The sequence below is a fragment of the Capricornis sumatraensis genome, chromosome 14 (genome assembly GCF_032405125.1).
Source record: "Capricornis sumatraensis isolate serow.1 chromosome 14, serow.2, whole genome shotgun sequence".
NCBI classification, from domain to species: domain Eukaryota; kingdom Metazoa; phylum Chordata; class Mammalia; order Artiodactyla; family Bovidae; genus Capricornis; species Capricornis sumatraensis.
Window position 1 is genome coordinate 43,232,215 of NC_091082.1, and position 22,845 is coordinate 43,255,059.

General features: G+C 38.6%; 1 protein-coding gene across 1 annotated transcript in view; it reads left to right on the plus strand.

Annotated features, from left to right (window-relative positions):
• The window catches only part of RGS7 (regulator of G protein signaling 7), a 467,306-nt gene that overhangs the window by 419,530 nt on the left and 24,931 nt on the right, over window positions 1–22,845 (plus strand). Inside the window, exons 10-12 of the mRNA XM_068986068.1 lie at window positions 12,057–12,131; window positions 20,757–20,855; window positions 22,062–22,123. Of these exons, the coding sequence (XP_068842169.1) occupies window positions 12,057–12,131; window positions 20,757–20,855; window positions 22,062–22,123 (236 nt within the window). The remainder of the gene's footprint in view (window positions 1–12,056; window positions 12,132–20,756; window positions 20,856–22,061; window positions 22,124–22,845) is intronic.

Consider the following 22,845-nt stretch of genomic DNA (forward strand, 5'->3'; position numbering starts at 1 on the left):
AATTTGGATGACCTTTGGTTTGGTGATATGTTTTTAGATTCAACACTAAAGGCATGAAAGAAAAATTTGATAAGTCAGTTTATTAAAATTAAATCTTTGGGGTCTGTGAAAAACACTGTTATGAGAATGAGAGGACAAATCACAGACTGGGAGCATAATATCAAAATAAATAAGTAACTGAAAATTGACTAGTATCCAGAATATACGAAGAATTCTTAAAACTCAACAGTGAGAAACAAATCAACCAATTAAGAATGGACAAAAGATCTGTATAGACACCTCACCAAAGAAGATACACAGATGGCAAGTAGGTATACGAAAAGGTGTTCAACATCATGTATCGTTAGGACATTTTAGCACATTACTGGCCTGTAGAAGGGAGGTACACCTCCCCACTGTGGAACGTATTACTTTGGAGCCTCTTATATCCTTTGGAATTAAAGGATATTGAGTTCAAGATCACTATTGTAATTCAAGGCACTATTACACTCAATATATGTAATTCATCATATGTTCCAATATGATTTTTATGAACTTGTCATTTTCTAATTGTCTCATGTTATCTATTATAATAATTATTATACGCCTTTTGAACTTACTAAGAGTTATTTATACTAACAGAAATTTTATTTGGTTCTTCCTCACCTTTTACATTACACCATTAAATCGCCAGTCCTAGCAATAGTAATATTTACAAAATTAAAAATTGCTGTCACCAATTCGGTCACATTTTCCTACTTTTTGGGTTCTCAGTTTTTATGCTGTGGGAAATTTTTGTTGCCATCAGAGAGCTAGCCTAGGTTTCATTCCTTCATTCTTACATTCAGTAAACAGAGTCAAAGAGTTAAAATCAAAACTTCTAAGTCATTGATGATATTCAGTCTGAGGATCAGGGATTCCAAGATTGTGTGTTGCTGCTCACCCTTAATGAATGAGATCCCAGAGAGACAGCAACACAGTGTGAACCAAAAGCCATGTCACTGGTGCTTATGGAAGCATCCTAGAAGCCAACCCAGGACTCCTCTGTGTATGGCAAGTTGGAGCTTGTATGCTAAATCCAAGAGGGATCTTTTTAATCTCCCCTTTGAAAAATCTTTGCATGTCCCCAAATTATAACCAGATTTTTGTAAGGAAAGAATCATAAAAAGTGCTAGAGATCAGTCACTTGTGTACATGGCAGACCAGGTGCAACAGAACAAAAGGGCCCACGCACATGCGCCTCAGGCTTTGTCTCTTCAAGGAGCTCATATTCAATATTTTACTCAAGGTAAGTACAACAACTAACTCTTGGTGGTTTTTTTTATTTCTGAATAATTCTAGCTGGGAATATTTTCAGTATTTTAAAACTGAACCTGAAACATGAGCAATGCCATTGATCACAGAGAAGCTCTAGGCAGACTTACTTGTTAGACTCCTCTTGGTAGCTTGTTGAGAACTGTAACAGTCTGTGTCAACACCACAACAGCTAGTATATAAAATGGAAATATCATTGAAGGGTGAACAGACCATCCATGGATGTTACATGGAAGGGTCTTATTTCTACCAGAGCAGATTAGGAGAATGTGAAGAATGAGGAAGTATAGCCAAGACTCTGAACAAGGAGGCTGCTCTACCACCCTGTTGGTAATTGACCATTAGGTAATAATCTTGCACATTTCAGTGATGTGCTTAAATCAGCAATGATGATGCAAAAAGGCAAGACACAAAAGGTAGGGTCAGAGGCAGGTTACTGTACAAACATTTCTGTTGGAGATGATCTGTGCCATTACTCAATGATGCATATATGTTCAGTCGTGTCCAACTTTGTGCGACCCCATGGTCTGTAGTCAGCCAGACTCCTCTGTCCATGGAACTTTCCAGGCCAGAAAACGAGCAGGTTGCCATTTCCTCTTCCAGGGGATCTTCCTGACCCAGGGATTGAACCCACCCACTTATCCTACGTCTCCTGCACTGGCAGGTAGTTTCTTTACCACTGCATCATCTGCGAAGTCTCGTGACTCTTGATAATGACTGCATAAGGAGCTCTATTCCAATTGGAAAATTCAGTAAATGTTAAAATCACATGTAAATACAATATCAGAGTTATCTCTGACTCATGTCTTCACTTCCATTTATTTCTGTCCCAGGCTTCCTCATCTCAGCTGATGGCAACTCAGTTGCCAAAACCTAGAAGTCATCATTGACTATTCTCTTCCTTTTAGCTCCCAAACCCAACACATCAGCAAGTTTTACTGATTCTGGCTTCAAAATGTATCCCAAATACAACACCCACGATCTTTCGTGCTGATGCGCATATGCCATCAGCATCATTTCTTGCCTAGATGGTTACAGTAGCCCTGTAACTGGTGTCCCTGTTTCCACTTTTGTTCTATCCCCATCCTGATAATCAGTCCCAAAGGACCCACAATTCCTAATTTGTTTGTTTGTTTGTTTGTTTTCAAGTAAACTTTCTTAGAGCAGTTCTAGGTTCACAGAAAAATTAAGTAAAAAGTATAGGTAGTTCCTATACCCCTCCTTCCCTTCCCACACACAGCCTCCCCCCGACCCCCCATTATCAACATCCCCAGAATGGTACTTTGTTATAACTGAACCTACACATCACTGTCACCCAGAACCTATAGTTTACATTAAGGTTCACTCTTGGTATTTTACGTTCTGTGGGTTTGAACAAATGTATAATGACACATATCCCCCAATATAGTATCATACAGAGTAATTTCACTGCTCCCCCAAATCCTCTAGCTCCACCCATTCTTAGTCCTTCTTCTCAATCCCTGGCAACCACTGATTTTTTTTTTTACTGTCCCCAAGGTTATGACAGGGAAACCTGGTGTGCTGCAGCCCATGGGGTTGCAAAGATTTGGACATGACTGAGCAAGTGAACAACAGCAATTTTCCAGAATGTCATATAGTTGGAATGATACTATGTGTAGCCTTTTCAGCTTGACTTCTTTCACTAAGTAAGATGCATGTCAGTTTCCTTCATGTCTTTTCATGTTTAACAGCTCATTTGTTTTTAGTGCTAAAAAATATTCCACTGCATATCTATACCACAGTCTATTTATCCATTCACTGAATGAAGGACATCTTGAGTACTCCCAAGTTTTGGCAATTATAAATAAACCATCCATATGCAGGTTTTTGTGAGGATCTAACTTTTCAACTCTTTTGGATAAATACTAAAGAGTACAATTGCTGGATCATGTGATTAGAGGTATATTTAGTTTGTAAGAAACCACCAAACTGTCTTTCAAAGTGACTGTACCATTTTACACTTCCATCAGCAGCAAATGAGAGTTCCTGTTGTCTCACATTCTCTTGCATCTGGAATTGCCAGTGTTTTGGTCTTTCTCATAGGTGGTGTAATGGTACTTCATGGTTGCTTTAATTTACAGTTTCCTAGTGACACATGATGTGAAGCATCTTTTCATATGCTTATTTACCATCTGTATATCTTCATCAATGAGTTGCCTGTTCAGATCTTTTACCCATTTTTTAACCATGTTGTTCATTTTCTTATCATTGAATTTTAAGAGTCTCTGTATATTTTAGATAATAATCCTTTATCAGATCTGTATTTTGCAAATATTTTTCCTGGTCTGTGACTTACCTTCTTGTTTCCTTGACAGTATCTTTCACAGAGCAGAAGTTTTTAATTTTTATGAACTTCAACTTATCAATTATTTCTTTCATGGATTGTGCCTTTGCTGTTGAATTAAAAAGTCATCGCCAAACCCAAGATCACCTAAATTTTCTTTCATATTATCTTTTAGGAGTTTTATAGTTTATCATTTCACACTTAGTCCAATTGTTTTATGAAGGATATAAACTTTGAGTTTTTAAAAATCTAGAGCATGACAAGCCACTATCATGTTTGAAACACTCCAGTAACTTCCACTTATGTTTAGAGTTGAACCAGAGATTTTTACCGTAATCTATAATTTCTACCTAAGCTAACCACTTTCCACAATTCCAGGCTGTCATGGTATATTTCTCTCCCCTCTGCTGCAGTAGACTTCCTTGTGCCTCTTGACATGCAGAGTTCATTCATAACATACACAAAAGTAGGATTACTTAATTAACAATCTATAGACAACAATTAAGACTGAGTAGAAATCAAATGAGTAAATATTATAGAGGAGAGTGAATGTAGTAAATTCCAGGAACTTCACTGGTGGCTCAGTGGTAAAGAATCCATCTGCCAATGCAAGAGACATGGATTCAATCCCTGGTTCAGAGTTCGATTACTTGGTGTGGAGCAACTAAGCCCGTACACCATGACTGTTGAGCCTGTACTCTGGAGCCTGGGAACCACAGCTGTTAAAGCCTGCACACTCTGTAGCCTGTGCGCAGCAGCAAGAGAAGCTGCTTCAATGAAAAGCCCAAGTACACATCTAAAATTAGCCCCTGCTCTTCCCAACTAGAGAAAAGTCCTCACAGCAATGAAGACCCAGCACAGCCAATAAATAAAAGATTATATTAAAAAAGCCAACTCCTTCAAAAAAAGGGAGAAGAATTCCAGCCACAGACAGCTTCTTTCAGTTTGTGTGTAGCATTTAGTAAATGAGTGGGTCAGCCAAGCTGAAAGGATCAGAAGTTAAATCAATTGGCAAGTGCCCAAGAAGAGAAAGAAAAGTTTGAATTGGATCTTTAAAAAATATCCTGAGGTTGAACACCTTAAAAACCTAGAATTGTTTTGTATAAGAATAAGGGATCATTTTAACTGAGGTACAATATGTTGCAAATTGAATTTTTAAAACTGGTACAGTGTTACAGAAGGACAAATCGTTTTCAATAATGTATTTGTTTGAACCAATAATTAACATATATTCAAAATGTTAATTTTCCCAGAGTCAAGTCTGAATTTTTAATTTCCAGGAATGTGTGTATCTCATACTATCAGCTCCATATGCCACCTGATTCTTAAATCTCCACTTATTTGTCCCTTAGGACATTGTTTTACAGTTACATATCACCATAGTGATTGAATTTAGGGAGTTGTTTTCTCCATTACTATTAATAATGCTGTTCTTCGTCAAAGAATCCTTCAGGTATCCCAAGTTATTCTGAACTCAGGTGTGCCTTCTGCTACAGTTAATAAAAATGCATTATGTCATGAGAGGAAATAAGTGATTTTTAAATTCTTTTAAATAAAATGTCAACAGTGAAACCAAGAATTCTAGCTTCTGTTTTGCAATTCTTTAAGACACTTAAATGAGCACTGTGTCAGTAATAGTTCTCAATAGTATGCTCCTTTTGCCCCTGCAGGAATGGATTCCAAGACATTAAATTCTGCTTTTAGCAAACAGTATTATAGTAGTGTTACAACACAGCTTAGTTTTGTTGAAAATAAATTCTCCTTTGAATCACTAGAAATAGTTCTTTTCTAGGCCAATGTAAATGCAATTGTATTATTTCTTAAATCCAACAGTAATGTGTACTTCGTTATATCTGTAAAATAGTACATGTTTGACCATTTTTACTGAGTGCCTACTTGGTAATGGTACTGTCATTTGTACCTTATTGGGAAGATACATTTTGTAGTACAGAAAACCAATTTATGCACAGCATTTCAATTGAATCTGTTGCCAGCTAGTGGTATGGGTTTGGGTGGACGCCAGGAGTTGGTGATGGACAGGGAGGCCTGGCGTGCTGCTGTTCATGGCGTCTCAAAGAGTCGAACACGACTGAGTAACTGAACTGAACAACGGAACTGAGTGATACATATTATATATACTTCAAAAGGATAACTGCCTTTTCAAAATAATCAAGGGGCACATCAAATTTACTTAAAAGCAAAGTTTTAAAAAATCTTTATCTGCCACGTTGGTGAGGAACAGCAGTATTCACATAAGCATGGATGTCTGGAATGTCCTCTTGACGTGTGATGCCCTCTGCCATCTACTGTCTAGTCCTTATGCTTCCACACTGTGATGATTCGTCTGTCTGGCATCCTTACTATACTAACAGAATATTGAGGTATGGTCATACCTTCATTTTTATACCTTACCATTTATCACTAGATTTAGATACAAAAATAAAATTTCTTAAAATTATTATTTTAAAAATTCCAAAGAAATATTCCCATATTTCATCCACTTCAGTGCCTGATTTCTGAAAGTAGTTATTTTGAAATGACATTAATTATTCTGAAATATACTAGATGGCTTTGAGCATTGAAGCTTTTTCAGTGTTCAAGAATTCCCTATTTAAGCTTAGATACCAGAGACCGATCTAAGCATGAACTTCCTAAGGGGCTCTTTAGAAATGAAAGGACGCTGGAAGTCCACTGAGACATGCATCCCAGGTTCAGTTTATTATTTTAACCATTGTGCCATTAACAAAAAATTTTGAACTAGCATATTTCATTAGCCTGGAATGAGAGCTGAGTTATGAGACATTACCTCAGGGTTCAGTCTTCTAATAATATTTACTTTTAGGATCAATGACTTCTTATTAATTTGCTGATCAATGGTGTTAAAAATTGGTTCAAGTAGAATTTTAGATGTCTGCTAATGGCTCATTAACTAAATTTGAAAGACCAAAATCTTTTAACTTTGAAAAGGAAAATTCTCTTTGAGAGGGCAGTCAGATACATTTTTATACAAGGAGAAACTATCTTTCTACTTCATGCCTTCAGTGGTTGACACAATTTCTAGGGCCATTTATCAATACCTATTTGGTATGACTTGCTATGAAGTAAGATTGATTTAGAATTCTAGCTTATAACAGAAGGTGCTTTCAAATTCTATTAGGTCAGACTCCTCATGTGTATATAGAAACTATATTTTCTTGTGTTTTTTTTTAATATATGATTGGCCTATTTATCTCAGAAACATCTGAAGGATAGTCTTCAATGTGTGTGCTCTGTATGATGCAATCATTTAAAGCATCTGCTAGGTAAATTTCGGGTAAGTGATCACACTTTCAGTTTTCTTCCGCCTTTCCCTGCCTCTATGCAAGGTAGTTTTGATAGGAGTTTGGAGTATAAATGCTTTGTTTTTATATGATCTCATACAGTGGAAGAAGGGTCAACAGGACTTCTGGCTTCTTTCTGATTTCTGTTTTAGATACATCAGTCGAGTTTATTCCTGGGACTGTTATCATGGGAATACCATCTCATCTTTGGGTGCTCACTGGAGTTTGTATTCCAGACATTTGTGCTACCGGCATAAAATTCCTGCACACTTTGGTCTTGTCTCAACCTCAGGTTCCCATCCATCTATTAGTCTCAGAACTTCTGCCTCCTTTACCACTGAGGCATGCAACAAAATCTGGGTCTCTTGCCTACTTCCTACAGGCCCTGAGAAACACTATCTCAGCTTTATCTCTCTTGCCAACTCCAATTGTAAACATTCACATTGTGTGTGTGATGGCATGTGGTGATTCTTCTAGGTAAGTGGGACTAGCTATCCAACCCACACATTATAGGCTCCCTCATAATTGACTGGGCATTTCTATCACTCTTTTCATTCTGCATGAGCTGTCTTCTCCAGAGGAAGAAAATGAGGACACATGTTGGATGCTGCATCTTACCTTTATTTCTCTTTTCCCCCTCAGTTACAGAGGGACATGCCTTCCTTTTCCTGTATATTGCATTCTCATTTATCCCACTCCTTTAAGTATAGAAGAAAACCTTCTATGATCTGTCTTGTCATGCTTGACTCTTGATATATCAATAGGAAATGGAAATTGAATAGGAAATGAACACACACTGCTTTAACATTTTTAAAACCTTATCTTTGTCACTTCTTAGATCAGTGGTTATGAATTTTTGTTGTTGTTCAGTTGCTCTGTCTTGTCTGACTTTTTGCAACCCATGCAGCACACCAGGCTCCCTGTCCTTCAAACTCTCCCAGAGCTTGCTCAAACTCATGTCCATTGAGTCAGTGATGCCATCCAACCATCTCATCCTCTGTTGTCCCCATCTGCTCCTGCCTTCAATCTTTCCCAGCATCGGGGCTTTTTCTAATGAGTTGGCTCTGCATCAGGCGGCCAAAGTATTGGAGCTTCAGCATTAGTCCTTCCGATGAATATTCAGGATTGATTTTCTTTAGGATTGACTGGTTTGAAATCCTTGCTGTCCAAGGGATTCTCAAAAGAGTCTTTTCCAGCACCACAGTTTGAAAGCATCAATTGAGAAGGTGATGGCACCCCACTCCAGTACTCTTGCCTGGAAAATCCCATGGACGGAGGAGCCTGGTAGGCAGGCTGCAGTCCATGGGGTTGCGAAGAGTCGGACACGACTGAGGGACTTCCCTTTCACTTTCCACTTTCATGAACTGAAGAAGGAAATGGCAACCTACTCCAGTGTTGTTGCCTGGAGACTCCCAGGGACGGGGGAGCCTGGTGGGCTGCCATCTATGAGGTCACACAGAGTCAGACACGACTGAAGTGACTTAGCAGCAGCAGCCTTCTTTATGGTCCAACTCTCACATTCGCACATGACTACCGGAAAAACCATAGCTTTGACAAGATGGTCTTTTGTAAGCAAAGTGATGTCTCTGCTGTGTAATATGCTGTCTAGGTTTGTCACAGATTTTCGTTCAAGGAGCAAGCATCTATGAATCCTGGCTGCATATTAAAATCACCAGTGAGAGAGGATATGGACTGGCTGGTAATGGGGGAGAGGGGACTTGTTAACATACACTTATACTTAGAACCAGCCACAGAAAATCAAATCAGAATATCAAATATTGGATCAATCTGATGCCAGTAAAGTTTAAGTGAATCACTCAGTGTCAGTTAGTAAATAAGTCTCACCCAAGAGGGTGCTCTTCCTTTCTCCTACACTTCTAAGCAGATCATGGTGCTAAACCAGCTACTTCTGTTGTTTTTGGAAAAATTATTTATTTACTATTTATTTTTGGCTGAGTTTGCCTTTTGTTGCTGTGTGGGCTCTCTCTAGCTGCATCAAGTGGGGGCTGCTCTCTACTTGTGGTGCGCAGGCTTCTCATTACAGCGGCTACTCTTGTTGCAGAGCACAGGGTCGAGGCACGGGGGCTTCCTTAGTTTCGGCTCAGTAGTTGTAGCTCACAGGCTCAGGGAGCAGGCTCAGAAGTTGTGACGCACGGGCTTAGGTGCTCCGTGGCATATGGGCTCTTTCTGGACCAGGGCTCAAACTTGTGTCCCCTGTGTTGGCAAGTGGATTGATAACCACTGGACTACCAGGGAAGTTCTTTTTTTTTTTTTTAATTATTTATTTGTTTGCTTATTTTTTTTTAGAAATTATTTACTTACTTTTTTTTGGCTGTGCTATTTCTATTCTTAAATAGATATGCAAACCAAATTTACAGTTTATTTAATGTTTACAGGGCAGTGTATTATAGTACATATATTTCACATACAGCCTACAAAGAAAACAATTCAAGAGAAAAATGCTTTCTTCATTTACTTCTTTATCCCTTACAACATTGTAGTGGAGTATTGTCACAATGGTTGGACTGTCAGGAGAAGGTTCTTTAAGAAAAATGTCCTGGGTTCTCATTATACAAAGAGCTAATCCCTATTGCTTACCAGGGCTTGTGGAGAATAACTTCTTTCTCTAGTCACATCAGTGCTGCCTTTTGCCCTTGCCTTCATGTCCTCCCAGCTCCTCAGACTCATTTTCTCCACTTTCATATTTTCTCTGGAGTCACTTTCAAGAGTAACTTATGATATTTCAGTCTGTGGAGAGAAAATACAGAACTTGAGCAGAGATATACAATGTAATAATTTTAACTAATACCAGAGATTCTTGCATCCTGTATCAAAAGTTGCAAGTAAAGGAAATACAACCATGTAACTGCTAACTTCCAGTCAAATCTAAAGGATAAGTGATGTCTAAGGAATGCTCAAACTACCACACAATTTCACTCATCTCACATGCTAGTAAAGTAATGCTCAAAATTCTCCAAGCCAGGCTTCAGCAATATGTGAACCGTGACTTCCAGATGTTCAAGCTGGTTTTAGAAAAGGCAGAGAAACCAGAGATCAAATTGCCAACATCCATTGGATCATCAAAAAAGCAAGCAGTTCCAGAAACACATCTATTTCTACTTTATTGACTATGCCAAAGCCTTTGACTGTGTGGATCACAATAAACTGTGGAAAATTCTTCAAGAGATGGGAATACCAGAGCACCCGACCTGCCTCTTGAGAAACCTAGATGCAGGTCAGGAAGCAACAGTTAGAACTGGACATGGAACAACAGACTGGTTCCAAATAGGAAAAGGAGTACGTCAAGGCTGTATATTGTCACCCTGCTTATGTAACTTCTATGCAGAGTACATCATGAGAAATGCTGGGCTGGAAGAACAAGCTGGAATCAAGGTTGCCGGGAGAAATATCAATAACCTCAGATATGCAGATGACACCACCCTTATGGCAGAAAGTGAAGAGGAACTAAAGAGCCTCTTGATGAAAATGAAAGAGGAGAGTGAAAAAGTTGGCTTAAAGCTCAACATTCAGAAAATGAAGATCATGGCATCCGGTCCCATCACTTCATGGGAAATAGATGGGGAAACAGTGGCAGACCTTATTTTGGGGGGCTCCAAAACCACTGCAGATGGTGACTGCAGCCATGAAATTAAAAGACGCTTACTCCTTGGACGGAAAGTTATGACGAACCTAGATAGCATATTCAAAAGCAGAGACATTAATTTGCCAACAAAGGTCCTTCTAGTCAAGACTATGGTTTTTCCAGTGGTCATGTATTGATGTGAGTTGGACTGTGAAGAAAGCTGAGCACCGAAGAATTGATGCTTTTGAACTGTGGTGTTGGAGAAGACTCTTGAGAGTCCCTGGGACTGCAAGGAGATCCAACCAGTCCATTCTAAAAGAGATCAGTCCTGGGTGTTCATTGGAAGGAATGGTGCTAAAGCTGAAACTCCAGTACTTGGGCCACCTCATGCAAAGAGCTGACTCACTGGAAAAGACCCTGATGCTGGGAGGGATTAGGGGCAGGAGGAGAAGGGGACGACCGAGGATGAGATGGCTGGACGGCATCACTGACTCGATGGACATGAGTCTGAGTGAACTCCGGGAGTTGGTGGTGGACAAGGAGGCCTGGTGTGCTGCAATTCATGGGGTCGCAAAGAGGCGGACATGACTGAGCAACTGAACTGAACTGAAGGACCTTTCTCCATTTAAGATCTCAAGTATTTTTAATCTCCTTTCTTCTGTTTCCTGATTTGTGTTTTCTCTCTCCCACCCTCTCTCTCTCTTTCCTATTCTTCTTCCTTTTCCTTCTGCTTCTTCCTTTTTCTTTCTCCCTCCCTCCTTTTCTCTTCTCTAAATAAGAAAGAAGCTTTAGAACTCTTTGCTTCTTTGCAACAGAAAAATAAATGTGGCAAAATGATATTCCTGTGGTTGTCAAAAATCAAGGAGCAAACTGTCCTAACTTTTCCTCCAACCCACCCTGTTTGAAAGGGGCTTGCTTGTCTATGGAAAAGGAAAAAGAAAAGTTAGGAATTTTGAGAAGAAGCATGGTCTGTTGATTACCAGTTGCTTTCTTCATCTTCCACATTTTGACCATTAACTCCACTGCACATTCTGTCTATAGACAAACAAATATTCCAAGTCACTGGATGTCATAGATCCCTGTAGAAAAATTGCTCTGGGATTTGAGCTTGTTCAACTGAATGCCATTGATTTTCTAACTTAGGAGATGCACACAACCATCTAGTGTCATCTCATCCAGAGGGGGTAGACTCTGAGGGAAGCTGAATGCAGATACCAGCTAGGGGCATCACCTTATTTGGTCTCTGGATACCCTTGCTCAAAATCTGTTGGGTTAGCAGCTAACACTCACTTTCACATGCAGATCTCTTGCATTTCTTTTTCCCGTTTTTCTGGTAGTTTTTCTAGAACGGTATCTGAAGACTTTTAAACTTAAGGTGTGAAAGAAGGCAGTGCCTTTCTCACTGGATAACTGCCCAGAGAGGTGGCTGGGGCCATTTGGACAGGGCTGCTGGGGGCTTGTGTCATAGCAGCGTTTACTGGGGTCCTGGAGAGTGAATGTGCACATCAGAAACTTTACACCCAAAGATTCCTTTGTCTCTGTTTTCCATTTCTAGCCTGGATGTGTAAATACCACTGAAGTGGACATTAAGAAGTCATCCAGAATGAGAAATCCACACAAAACACGAAAGGTAAAATCAACATTTGTTGTGCTGATCTTGCAATGTGTGTCCTGTTTATGATCTCAGGTGGCCTCGGCCTGCAGTGGCTTAAAGTGGGGCTTCCGTTCCCCGGCCAGAGATTGAGGCCAGGTCGCAACAGTAAGAGCACAGCATCCTAGCCACTAAACGAGTGGTCAGTGACAAGGGCCCTGCCCCTTCAACTTTGCAGAAATGAATTTCCTGAGATGGAAAGTAGTGAAAAAAGTATTTATTTAGAGAAGAAAGAGTACATTACATGTGGCTAGACACATGGGCAGACTCAGGAGAGTCCCTGAGTCACACCCTCTTGGCAGTTTGAATTATGGGGAATTTCTTCCTGGTTTATTTTGGCCAATCATTTTAATTCGCCTGGTTCACAGTCCATATTTGGTGTATCCAGGACCCTCCCATTTGTGTGCACACATCTCAGCCAAAATGGATTTCACAGAAAAGGCGTATGGGTAGAACATCCCTTGGCATCACTCCCCTTTGGCCTCCAAGAAGTCTTTCTGTGCATGTGTGGTTAAGGAAGTCTCCTGACTTCAAGAATGAGAAATATGTAGTCTGGGCAGGGCCCAGCCTCCCCAGTTAATTGTCCTGCTACTCTCGTCTTGGATTTTCAGTCCACAGGGAATGAATTTCCAGTCAGTTTACCCTGTAGGGAACTGGGGGAGTATCTACCTCCTGCCTCATTTAGAGGACGTCAACCACAAAAACAAAAAGCAGACAAAAAAACCCTCTTCTTCCATTTCATGAGTCCTTTATAGCATATTCCCTGCTCTTCCTTATTACTTGGCTAGAAGAAAACCTGGGGGGTCAAGCCCTGGACTTCTGTCAGTTCCTCTCTCACCAGGAAGGAGACCCCGTCCTGATTCTCAAGCACGTCAAGGTCTCAAGGTGTGGAGGTGGCTGTGACAGGAACAGGATGCTGAGAGGCGAGCCATTAGCAGAAAAAGTATCTCTTTCAGAGCCCAGGAAATGAGGAAAAATAGATAGAGTTTATCTGAGAACAAGTGGTACTCGTGAGATACAGGCATTGTTAGAGAAAAAATTGAAGAAAAAGACATCATCATAAAGATGTTTAATTATAGGTACTGTATGAAGACCACATTGTAATATCAAAATTTTGTGGCACAACTATAGGATCATGGCAGTAGGTTTAGGATCTCTTATATGAGGAAGTATGTAACAAAAACGAAGTGCTATCCTGAATTCAATGATGTTTAATACAATCTTTTGAAAACACATAGCTGAAGTACCTACACTTTTTAAAGTAGCACATGCATATAAAAGCCGTTTTTTCTTTGGGCTTCCCCGTGGCTCAGACAGTTATTATAGAAGATATTTTTCAATGGTAAAGAATCCGCCTGCAATGCAGAAGCCTCGGGAGATCTGGGTTTGATCTTTTGGTTGAGAAGATTCCCTGGAGGAAGGCATGGCAACACACTCCAGTATTCTTGCCAGAGAATCCCATGGGCAGAGGAGCCTGGTGGCTACAGTCCATAGGCTCTCAAAGAGTCGGAAATGACTGAAGCCACTTAGCACACACACATAGATTTATTTTGAACGTCCCTGGTGACTCAGATGGTAAGTATAGAAGATATTTATATTTATTCCATAAAAAATGACTGACGCACGTAAGGATATCTGGCCTATAGTAGTCACTCTGAGGACACAGCCAAAGGTCAGTGCCACTAGATCGAACCATTCCACAGAGTTTAAGACCTTCTCTTCTGTAGCTTTTTACTTATGCAGCGTTTTCTGGGATATGTGTCCAGGCAGCAGGTACTAAGCTTTTTCTGTAGTCTGATGTTTTAATGTCTTTTTCTTTCATCCCTAGAAATAAGCATTATAGTCTAAGGCCCCACTATGGTCAACGTACCTTTTTTTGTGGTTGTTCTTTTAAAACTGTTGACCTTGATGTTAGGATAAAGAAGGCACAGGAAGAGTGCCATAAAATCCATTCAGGTGAGGTGCTCAAAAGCTTTTGGTCCCAGCATATCTCTGAGAAAGAGAGGCAAAGCCAGACCACAGCAAACCTGTTGGCCCCTCTCTCTTATGATCAGCCCTAGGCATTTCCTCTCACCCTCCACTCACAGCATGGCCTAGTGTACCGGGACTAGCTTTGTGGTACCAAATTCAAACATGCAGTCAGCTACCCCAGAGTGCATTAAGTCACTTCTCACTACTTTCTGAATTTTGAAGAGTTCAAAATATATTACTTTGTGTCTGGTTTCCCCTATAGACACCAGCTGAGATGTGCTCTGAATCAGATGAGAAAGTATCTGGATTGATGAGATAGAACTTAAAGATTAATAAATTGTTTACACTGTCCCTGTAACTCTGTACTCAGTTATGGTGTCTTACCAGTGCTTCACAGGGCATCATTGTTTTTGAAAACTTGGAAATCATTAGTTTTCAGTGTTGCTCTTCAGATACCATCAGCCCTCACTGACTGGTAGAGAAACATTGTCATAGCAAAGTGAAATGTTGTAAAGAGATGGAACCATGGAGCTCAACTCTATTGGTCTAGTTGGTAGCCTAATTTCCCGTGAATCAGTCATAGTAGAACTGGGGAGCCAATAGCAGAGCTGTATAGCACTAAAACCACTAGAGAAAAACAGAAGTCCTGCAGGATGCAGATAGCGTACATACCCTTGTTCTTAGCAATTGGAGAATACTGATTTTCTCACCTTCTGATAAATGCAGCTTTTCATACTGAGAAGTACTGGATTTTCTTTAATTTTCACCAATAATGTTACTTTATATAAAAGGTTAGAGGACTCTAACTCACATACTGGTTTGTCTTTAGAATTATTACCGCTTGTGCTTTAGCTCATATTTGGCTAGGAACAGGAATGATCCATTCAATCAGCAGATTTAGCAAATCTCTGCTTTATGCTGGGTATGTACTGGTCTTTTGTTATTCAAAAATAAATGAGACAGGCATGGCCTTGCTCCCATAACTTACGGTCTTAATGAGAGTACACATATTGAGCAAGCAAACAAAACAAATGTGTGTATGTATGTGATCTATATACTAGTATATAACAATTGACAAAATTGTGTGTGATATATATATGCTATGACTATTCTAACAAAATACTACAGCCTGGGGAGCTTAAACAATAAGAATTTATTTTCTTCCAGTTCTGGAGACTGGAAATCTGAGACCAAGGTGCTGATAAATTTGGTTCCTGATGAGAGCTGTCTCCCTGGCTAGCAGATGGCCAGCTTGTTGTGTTCTCACATGGCAGAGAGAGAGAACTCAGTGCTCCTTCTCTTCTTTTTAAGGGTGCCAGCTCCATAGGATTAGGATCCCACCGTATGATCTCACTTAACCTTGATACCTCCTTTCAGACCCCATCTCCAAATGCAATCAGAGTGGGCTGCAGCACAGGAATTTGGGAGGGACACAACTCAGTCATGTTATCAAGGGCATTTAAATGGTTTGTGATTCTAAACTGTCACACCATTTTATTAATGAATAGCTTGACAACAAGAACAAACTGTTTCAACATACTGTGAAGACTTCACAGTTCTCTCCTTCAGGAGCAAGCAGTTCTGTGAGAGTCTAGACAGAAATGGCAGAGGCCAGCCTGCCACCTGTGGAAGCTGCCTTCGCCTTCTGCTGTTAATTGGCAAGTGTCCTTTGTTCCTGTGTGGTCGCCCTCTGTGCTATGCTGAGGCTGGTAAGGAAGTGGAACCCCCGGACTATACTTAATCTTTGAAAGCAGCTACTGCCCTTACTGGAGAGAGCTGCCGTTCCATTCTTTGGGATTCAACTGTGATGATATTGCTTGTGATTATGTGTCACAGAACAAAGGACATATATGTTAAGAATAAAAGACCAAGTGAGTTCCTTGAGTATTCATTTAGCACATGTACCTGAAGAATATCAGGGTTTGGGACATTGTATTTAATTATTTAATTTCAAATATATTTGTCAAATATGTGAAAAGAAGGCTGAGACGTACATCTGGTTTGAAATACTTTTGAATAGGTAGGGCTAACCAGTGTTTAAACCTGTCTTTTTATTTGAACATAGTTTGCTAAAATACAAAGAAATAAGTGAAGTGTATATCCTCAATTTTCTGTGAAGGAATGATAATGTAGCATAAGCAAAAATACCTGGAGAAAGAAATGGCAATCCATTCCAGTATTCTTACCTGGAAAATGCCACGAACAGAGGAGCCTGGCAGGCTGGTCTGTGGGGTCACAAAGAGTCAGACACGACTTCACAATTGAGCACAAGTGGAAATAAATCAGCCTAATCTAGGCAAATTTTAAGGGGCACTATGTACCTGACTTTCTTCAACTGATTCTAAAATTTTAACTCTAATAAGTCAGGCTATATTTGTATTATAGCCAAATTTCTCCAGAGAAACAGAACCAAAAATAAGGAGATATATAGATATCTGTATGCAGAGAGAAAGAGAGAGAGATTTATTTTAAGGTACCAACTCACATGATTCTAAAAGGCTTGGCAAGTCCAAAATCTGATGAGGTAGGCCAACAAACTAAGGATTCAGGGAAGAATTGCCATCTGTTGGCAGGATTTCCTCTTGGTTGGTTGGTGGAGGTCTTTTTGTTCTATTTAGGTCTTCAACTGATCGGATGCAACTGCATTATTGAAAATATTCTGCTTTACTCAAGATCCACTTATTTAAGTTTTAATCTCACCCCAAAATCATGCTTATAGAAACACCCGAAATAATGTCTGATCCAATATCTGAGCACCATGGTCCAGTCAAGTTAACACATAAGATCACCCTTCTATATGACAATTACTAGAAGAGGTCCTGCTGCTGCTGCTGCTGAGTCGCTTCAGTCGTGTCCGACTCTGTGTGACCCCATAGATAGCAACCCACCAGGCTCCCCCATCCCTGGGATTCTCCAGGCAAGAACACTGGAGTGGGCTCCCATTTCCTTCTCCAATGCGTGAAAGTGAAAGTGAAGTCACTCAGTCGTGTCCAACTCTTAGCAATCCCATGGACTGCAGCCCACCAGGCTCCTCCATCCATAGGATTTTCCAGGCAAGAGTACTGGAGTGGGGTGCCATCGCCTTCTCTGAGAAGAGGTCCTAGAAAAACACAAAACATAAGGAAAAACGACAAAAGCATTTGTGCTTACATGACTGCAGCCACACTTCAGATTGTTTCCTGTAACTCTAGAACCTACATTTCAAAACAACAGTAAGTTGTTTGCTGTCTCATTATCTTTCTTTCCTCTGTTACTTGCATTTGGACATAATGGCATATAAGATTTTAGTTAACAGCTAAAGTGCACATCCTGGAAGAACAGTTAGCAAATTCATGATTAATGCCTAGTTTTCCTGCTATTAATGCAGTGGTTATAGCCGTTCATACTTTAAAAGATTGGTATTTCTTTACTTCCATATGCCAAATGTGAAATTTTAAATTTTAATGTGTTACATAACAGAATAAACTATTCATATCTTAGTGCAGCACAAAAGTGTTTCAAGTAAGAAGTACAATACCTTTGCAGGCAAGAGAAACTCTGCTCAAAATAGATGAAAGAGGAGAATATTCTAAAACCTTAGGAATAGGCAGGGAGTTAGCCTAGATATTCTTGGATGCAGAGACTTGGACACTGGCAAACTTTCTCTCTCAATCTTCTCTAATCTCCTCTCACTGCTCTGTCTCTGCACTGGCTTCTTCCAGAGGGCATCGGACATGGTCCTAACCATTCTCCAGTCGAGCTGAGCATCTCCCCTCCTCCACCCATCATTGCACTCCACATAAAAAAGTATAGAAACTTCCTTCACTCTTTAGTTCTTAAAGTCCCTTCCCCTTGACCAAAAATAAAGGACAGAATTTTCTTATCTCTTCTGAGATATAAAAGGAGATCACATATGAACAGATTCATGTAGAAAGTCAAATCTGTTTCATTTAATGAATAACCCATTCAGTATTCATTAGGATGGTACTGCATATGTAAAGTGTTAATCCAGGCACCCTGAGGAACAACAGCAACAACAAAAAAGGTGTTATCAGTCAAAGCATCTTGGTTTAGTAATTATCTTTGCTATTAAAACTCAAAGTGGATCCAAATTAGTTAACTTAATTTTCCCCATCTGCAAATATTAAGACATTAGACAATTCCATTTTTCTTTCTCTCTAGCCCTGTCTGCTCTATGCCAAGGTTTCTAATATATTTCAGTTTTCTAAAAGGTGTAAATCCTTTTACATTGCAAATGATCCTCATAACTTATTGTCCAAAATAGGATCAATTTTCTTACCTCCTTTAGCATAAAGTAAGCCCTGAGCATAAAATTGCATTATTTGTGGCTATTTTCACTCTAGCCAAGAATCAAAGTTAAAAGCTATTACTGATCCCCAGAAAATGAAAGGTACCCTGAGTGAGGAAAGAGAGAATTCATGATGTTTACTTACATGTAAGACAAAAAAGGAAACATCCCAGGAACCTCAGAACCAGTGGCCAGGTTGCTGGAAGACTATTTGAAACAGCACCGCCCAATGGTTTGAGTGTTTTATGGAACTTCATGATGATCATGTGAAATGCATGTATACTGAAATAATCATAGAAATGTAGAGATAGAAGGTAATTTATTAATTATTTTACTTCTTTGGCACCGTAAATTGTGGTATTTTTCTAGCGCTCTTTTAAATTATTTTAAATTTTAACCAACAAACTCACTGTTAGAACTGTCAGCTGTTTTGTCTTTAAAACATTTTTTACATGAACTAGAGATTCTTATTAAAGAACCTTAAGTAATTAAACCAAGGTTAGTGAGAATGGAAAGTTTAAACCTTAGACGTCTTTTTTATTTTCTTTATCAAAAATTAGTATGATACAACTAAGAAAATAGCAGACATTGGAAAGTATAATTGTTTCATAATTGGTGGTCTTTTACTTCACTAATTTTAAAATACCCACCTCAACTGTTACTTCAGAGTTCAGAGGGTTATGTTGTTTAATCACCCTCAAACACAACTAGCAGTAGTTCATGCAGACCTTTCGTTTCTTCAGTGAAAATTAAGTCTCCTTGTATTCCAGGTACTGTAATCTTGTCATTCTTTTCTTTCATAATACTTATCACAGTTTTAATCATATGTTTATTTATGTGATTCTTTGTGTAACCATTAGGTCATAAGTTCCAAGGAAGGAGGAAGCATACCTACTTTTGTTTACATCTATATCCCTAATGCTTAACAATAATATACAGCATATAATAGGTGTTTGATACATGTTGCATGAATGATAGAAGGAAAGAAAAAGACAGTTCAAGCCATTTAGTTCAGTCCAGTTAGTAATTAACTGACATCATGTGTGCTAGTCCTTGGGTTGAAATGTATGCCCAGTAACAAGAATTGAGTTTCAAGGAGGTTGGAGCTATGTCAAAAGAGGGAAAATTGAAGTTCCTACCAAAGATAGAAAACCAAGCTAAATATGTTAAAGATGGGCTAAGAGCAAAATAGTGGGAACTCACAAGGGAAAAGGGCCCAGGTACAGAGCCAAAAGGTTAGCATTAAGACGAGGTGGAATCCAAGTGAAAACAGGTCAGTTAACAGGATGAATTTTAAATTTAGAGTTACTGGTAAGATGGGCCTGAAAATTGGCTTGGTTAAACATCTACCTTCTTCTGATTTCAATAGCTTCTTTCCACTATCTGGCAACTTTAATTTTGTAGGGCTCATGAAACTTTGTCATGTCCTCCTCCATCCTCTTGTCCAGAGAAAAAGTGCTTAGTGGCTAACATTAAATTCTTTTTTTTAAAGTAAGAGTGCTTTAATATTAAAGAAAAGGTAATTTGGCCTCTCCCTTGAGTTGACATGTAAGATGTCTCACCTTCAGTTAGGGATGAATTTTTGTTCTTGAAGTCCCCAGATTTTTGTTTATATTTACTAAGCAATGGGTCTTTCCCAAAAAAGAGCATTCCTAAATAGTAGGGTTCACCTTTTGACAAAATAGTAACGAAGCACTGGGATAAAGAATTTCAAAGATGTCCAAAACCTTCGAGGTCACTGACATTTGTAAATAGCACCTACTGAAACCAAACGACAAGGTCAGTATCGTGAGGTAGATAACCCAATGTTGAGCTGGGAAAACAGGAACATTCTGGTGTGTGTGTGATGATACCATCAGAGACAAAATCAGCAATGGAATTCTTAACCTAGTTTCTCTCCTTATTACTCCATTCCTTTCCTATGTAAAACAACTAGATTATTTTTACCCTTTTTGCCTTATTACATTTTTATTCTATTATGTATCCACCTCTGTTTTATTCCAAAATTAATACTCATTAGATGCTATGTTGTGCTGTCATTTCCCAAATTAGTATTCTCAACTCACCCCATATTTTATCACAGTTACCTAGTTTTATTCATTTAGTCAATTATTCTGTCAGTTAATAATACAACCACATATTTTTTCCAAAAATTCTGTGCTTTCATTTTAGATTCATATGACATTTATGGTAGCAGTGCCTTTTGAATTTTGATAAGCTTAATCCAGTATGCAGCAAAGTTTTGAGTTACCTTAATGAATATATAACACAAAATTACATTTTAGAAAGTCTGTGAATATAAATGTAACTTTCTCTTAACATATTTCTTTTTTATTTTAATATAGTCTGTCTATGGTCTACAAAATGATATTAGAAGTCACAGTCCTACCCACACACCCACCCCAGAAACTAAACCTCCAACAGAAGATGAGTTACAACAACAGGTGGGTCAACCTAGAATAATGGTTTACAGAGTAGATGGTTTACAGAGTAGCCAATATGAAGACCAGATGTTGATGTTAATAGGAGATATTTTAAAAATTGACTTGTAAGATTGTATTTAAAATGTCATTTTAAGATATGTATTCTCTTGAAGATTTATTAATATAAGGAGATAGTTTTCAAAACTCTTCCCTTGTTATTTCTCCAAATCCTTTTTCCTCTAACTAATTTTTAAAAATCACACACACTGACTCATAGATGATTCCATTATTGAGTTAGTTTATATTCCATAATTCTGTTCTAAAAAATGAGAAGACAGTAGGTTGGTGACATTTAGATCATGTGTTTTCCACCGCCAGTCATGTGATGTGATCTTCACAAGAGTGCTCAACCTTGTTTCTGCAGTACTGATCTCTAGAATCCTCTTGAAGTTTTTCCTCATTAGCACTGATGAGCAGATATATTGCTTCTTGGTATAGCAATGGTATAAATTGCTTCTTGTCGCATCTGTTGATGAATAAATAGCTTTGGCTGCAGTATTTCAAAGGCAATACCAAGTGTCTCTTATCAATTCATCATCAAATCTCTTGGTTAGTTGTCATGAGACTTTTTCTCCTTTTGCTTATTTCTTCCTACCAACTATGTAATACATACTTTTTCTAGTATATTTATAATCACCTTGAAGGAAAAGTAACTCAGAGAGTTTTAAATTTCCACATGTTGTTATGTCCCTGTGAGAATTTGCTCTGAAATGTTGATAAAGTTATTCTTAAAACAAATATCATTGATGCCGTTGTTGGGCTAGTATTAGGAAGTAGGGTTTATCTTGAAATTATAGTAACAAATAGCAAATACATTTATTTTCTGAATTCACTGTTTGACGGAGAAATGTGATTCTAATTTGGATAATCACCATGAATAAATGCTTAAAATTTCTATAATACTTTAAAAGTAAAGTTATTTTGCTGATTGTGGGCAGAATGTTCAACCTCACTGCTGTTCTAAAGCAATACTGGTTATGTGTTTACAGTCAAGTAGAGTTTAATTTTTATTAACTCTTTCAGAGTCCTCATGTTTGAGTTTTTCTGTAGACTGAAATTTTCCTGTCTAGAACATATTCTTGTTTAGAATTACTCAATCTATTAGAGTTTAGAGTTGAAAATTGGAGAATGTCACTACTTATGTAACTACTTATCTCCTTTTTCCAGATAAAGTATTGGCAAATACAGTTAGATAGACATCGGTTAAAAATGTCAAAAGTTGCTGATAGGTAAGTACTGCAACCATGCCCATATAAATTAAAAAATGTTCAGATGACAATTAAATGTGTTCAGTATGAACTGGTGGGAGGAGAACTGATATAATTGGAACCCTGTAAGAAATGTTATTTTCTTTTCCCTTTTGAACATAGAAAATTTTCACAGAGCTCTTTTGTTGCACTTCAAATGACAGAATGATCATTATTATCTTAGGGCTCTAGAGGCCCAATCTTTGTGCAACCACAATCAAATACAGAAGATAATTCCAAGGAATTGAATCTTTTCACTCCTGCTAGGAGAAATAAAACTCAATTCATTAAGTTACTTGTTGGCAACTTAGAAACTTTCTGTTAATTCTTCTTAACATTTATACTACTCAGTTACTTTATGACTTCAGAATTTGAATTAAGCTTAGATTTTTACATATTTTCTTCATTCAAATCTGTTAAGACGTTTCTATTCTGCACTTTGAGGCATTGCCAAATCTTACCTCTCCAGTGTTTTTCCTCTCCTTTCTCCCTTTATTTTGTTTTAAAAACAGATTTTTTTTCCCCAAAAAACCGTGTTGTAAGTGATTCCCCCTTTACGTAATTCCTGTCAATACTGTTGACAAAAATTGCCTTTTAACCCCTTCTCCAAGTTGAGCTAACATCTTTTCTGCTGTGGGTAGGCTAGTTGACCAAGGGTTGGAATTGCTCCTTGGCACTTCCTTCTATGCACTGACCTTTTCCAT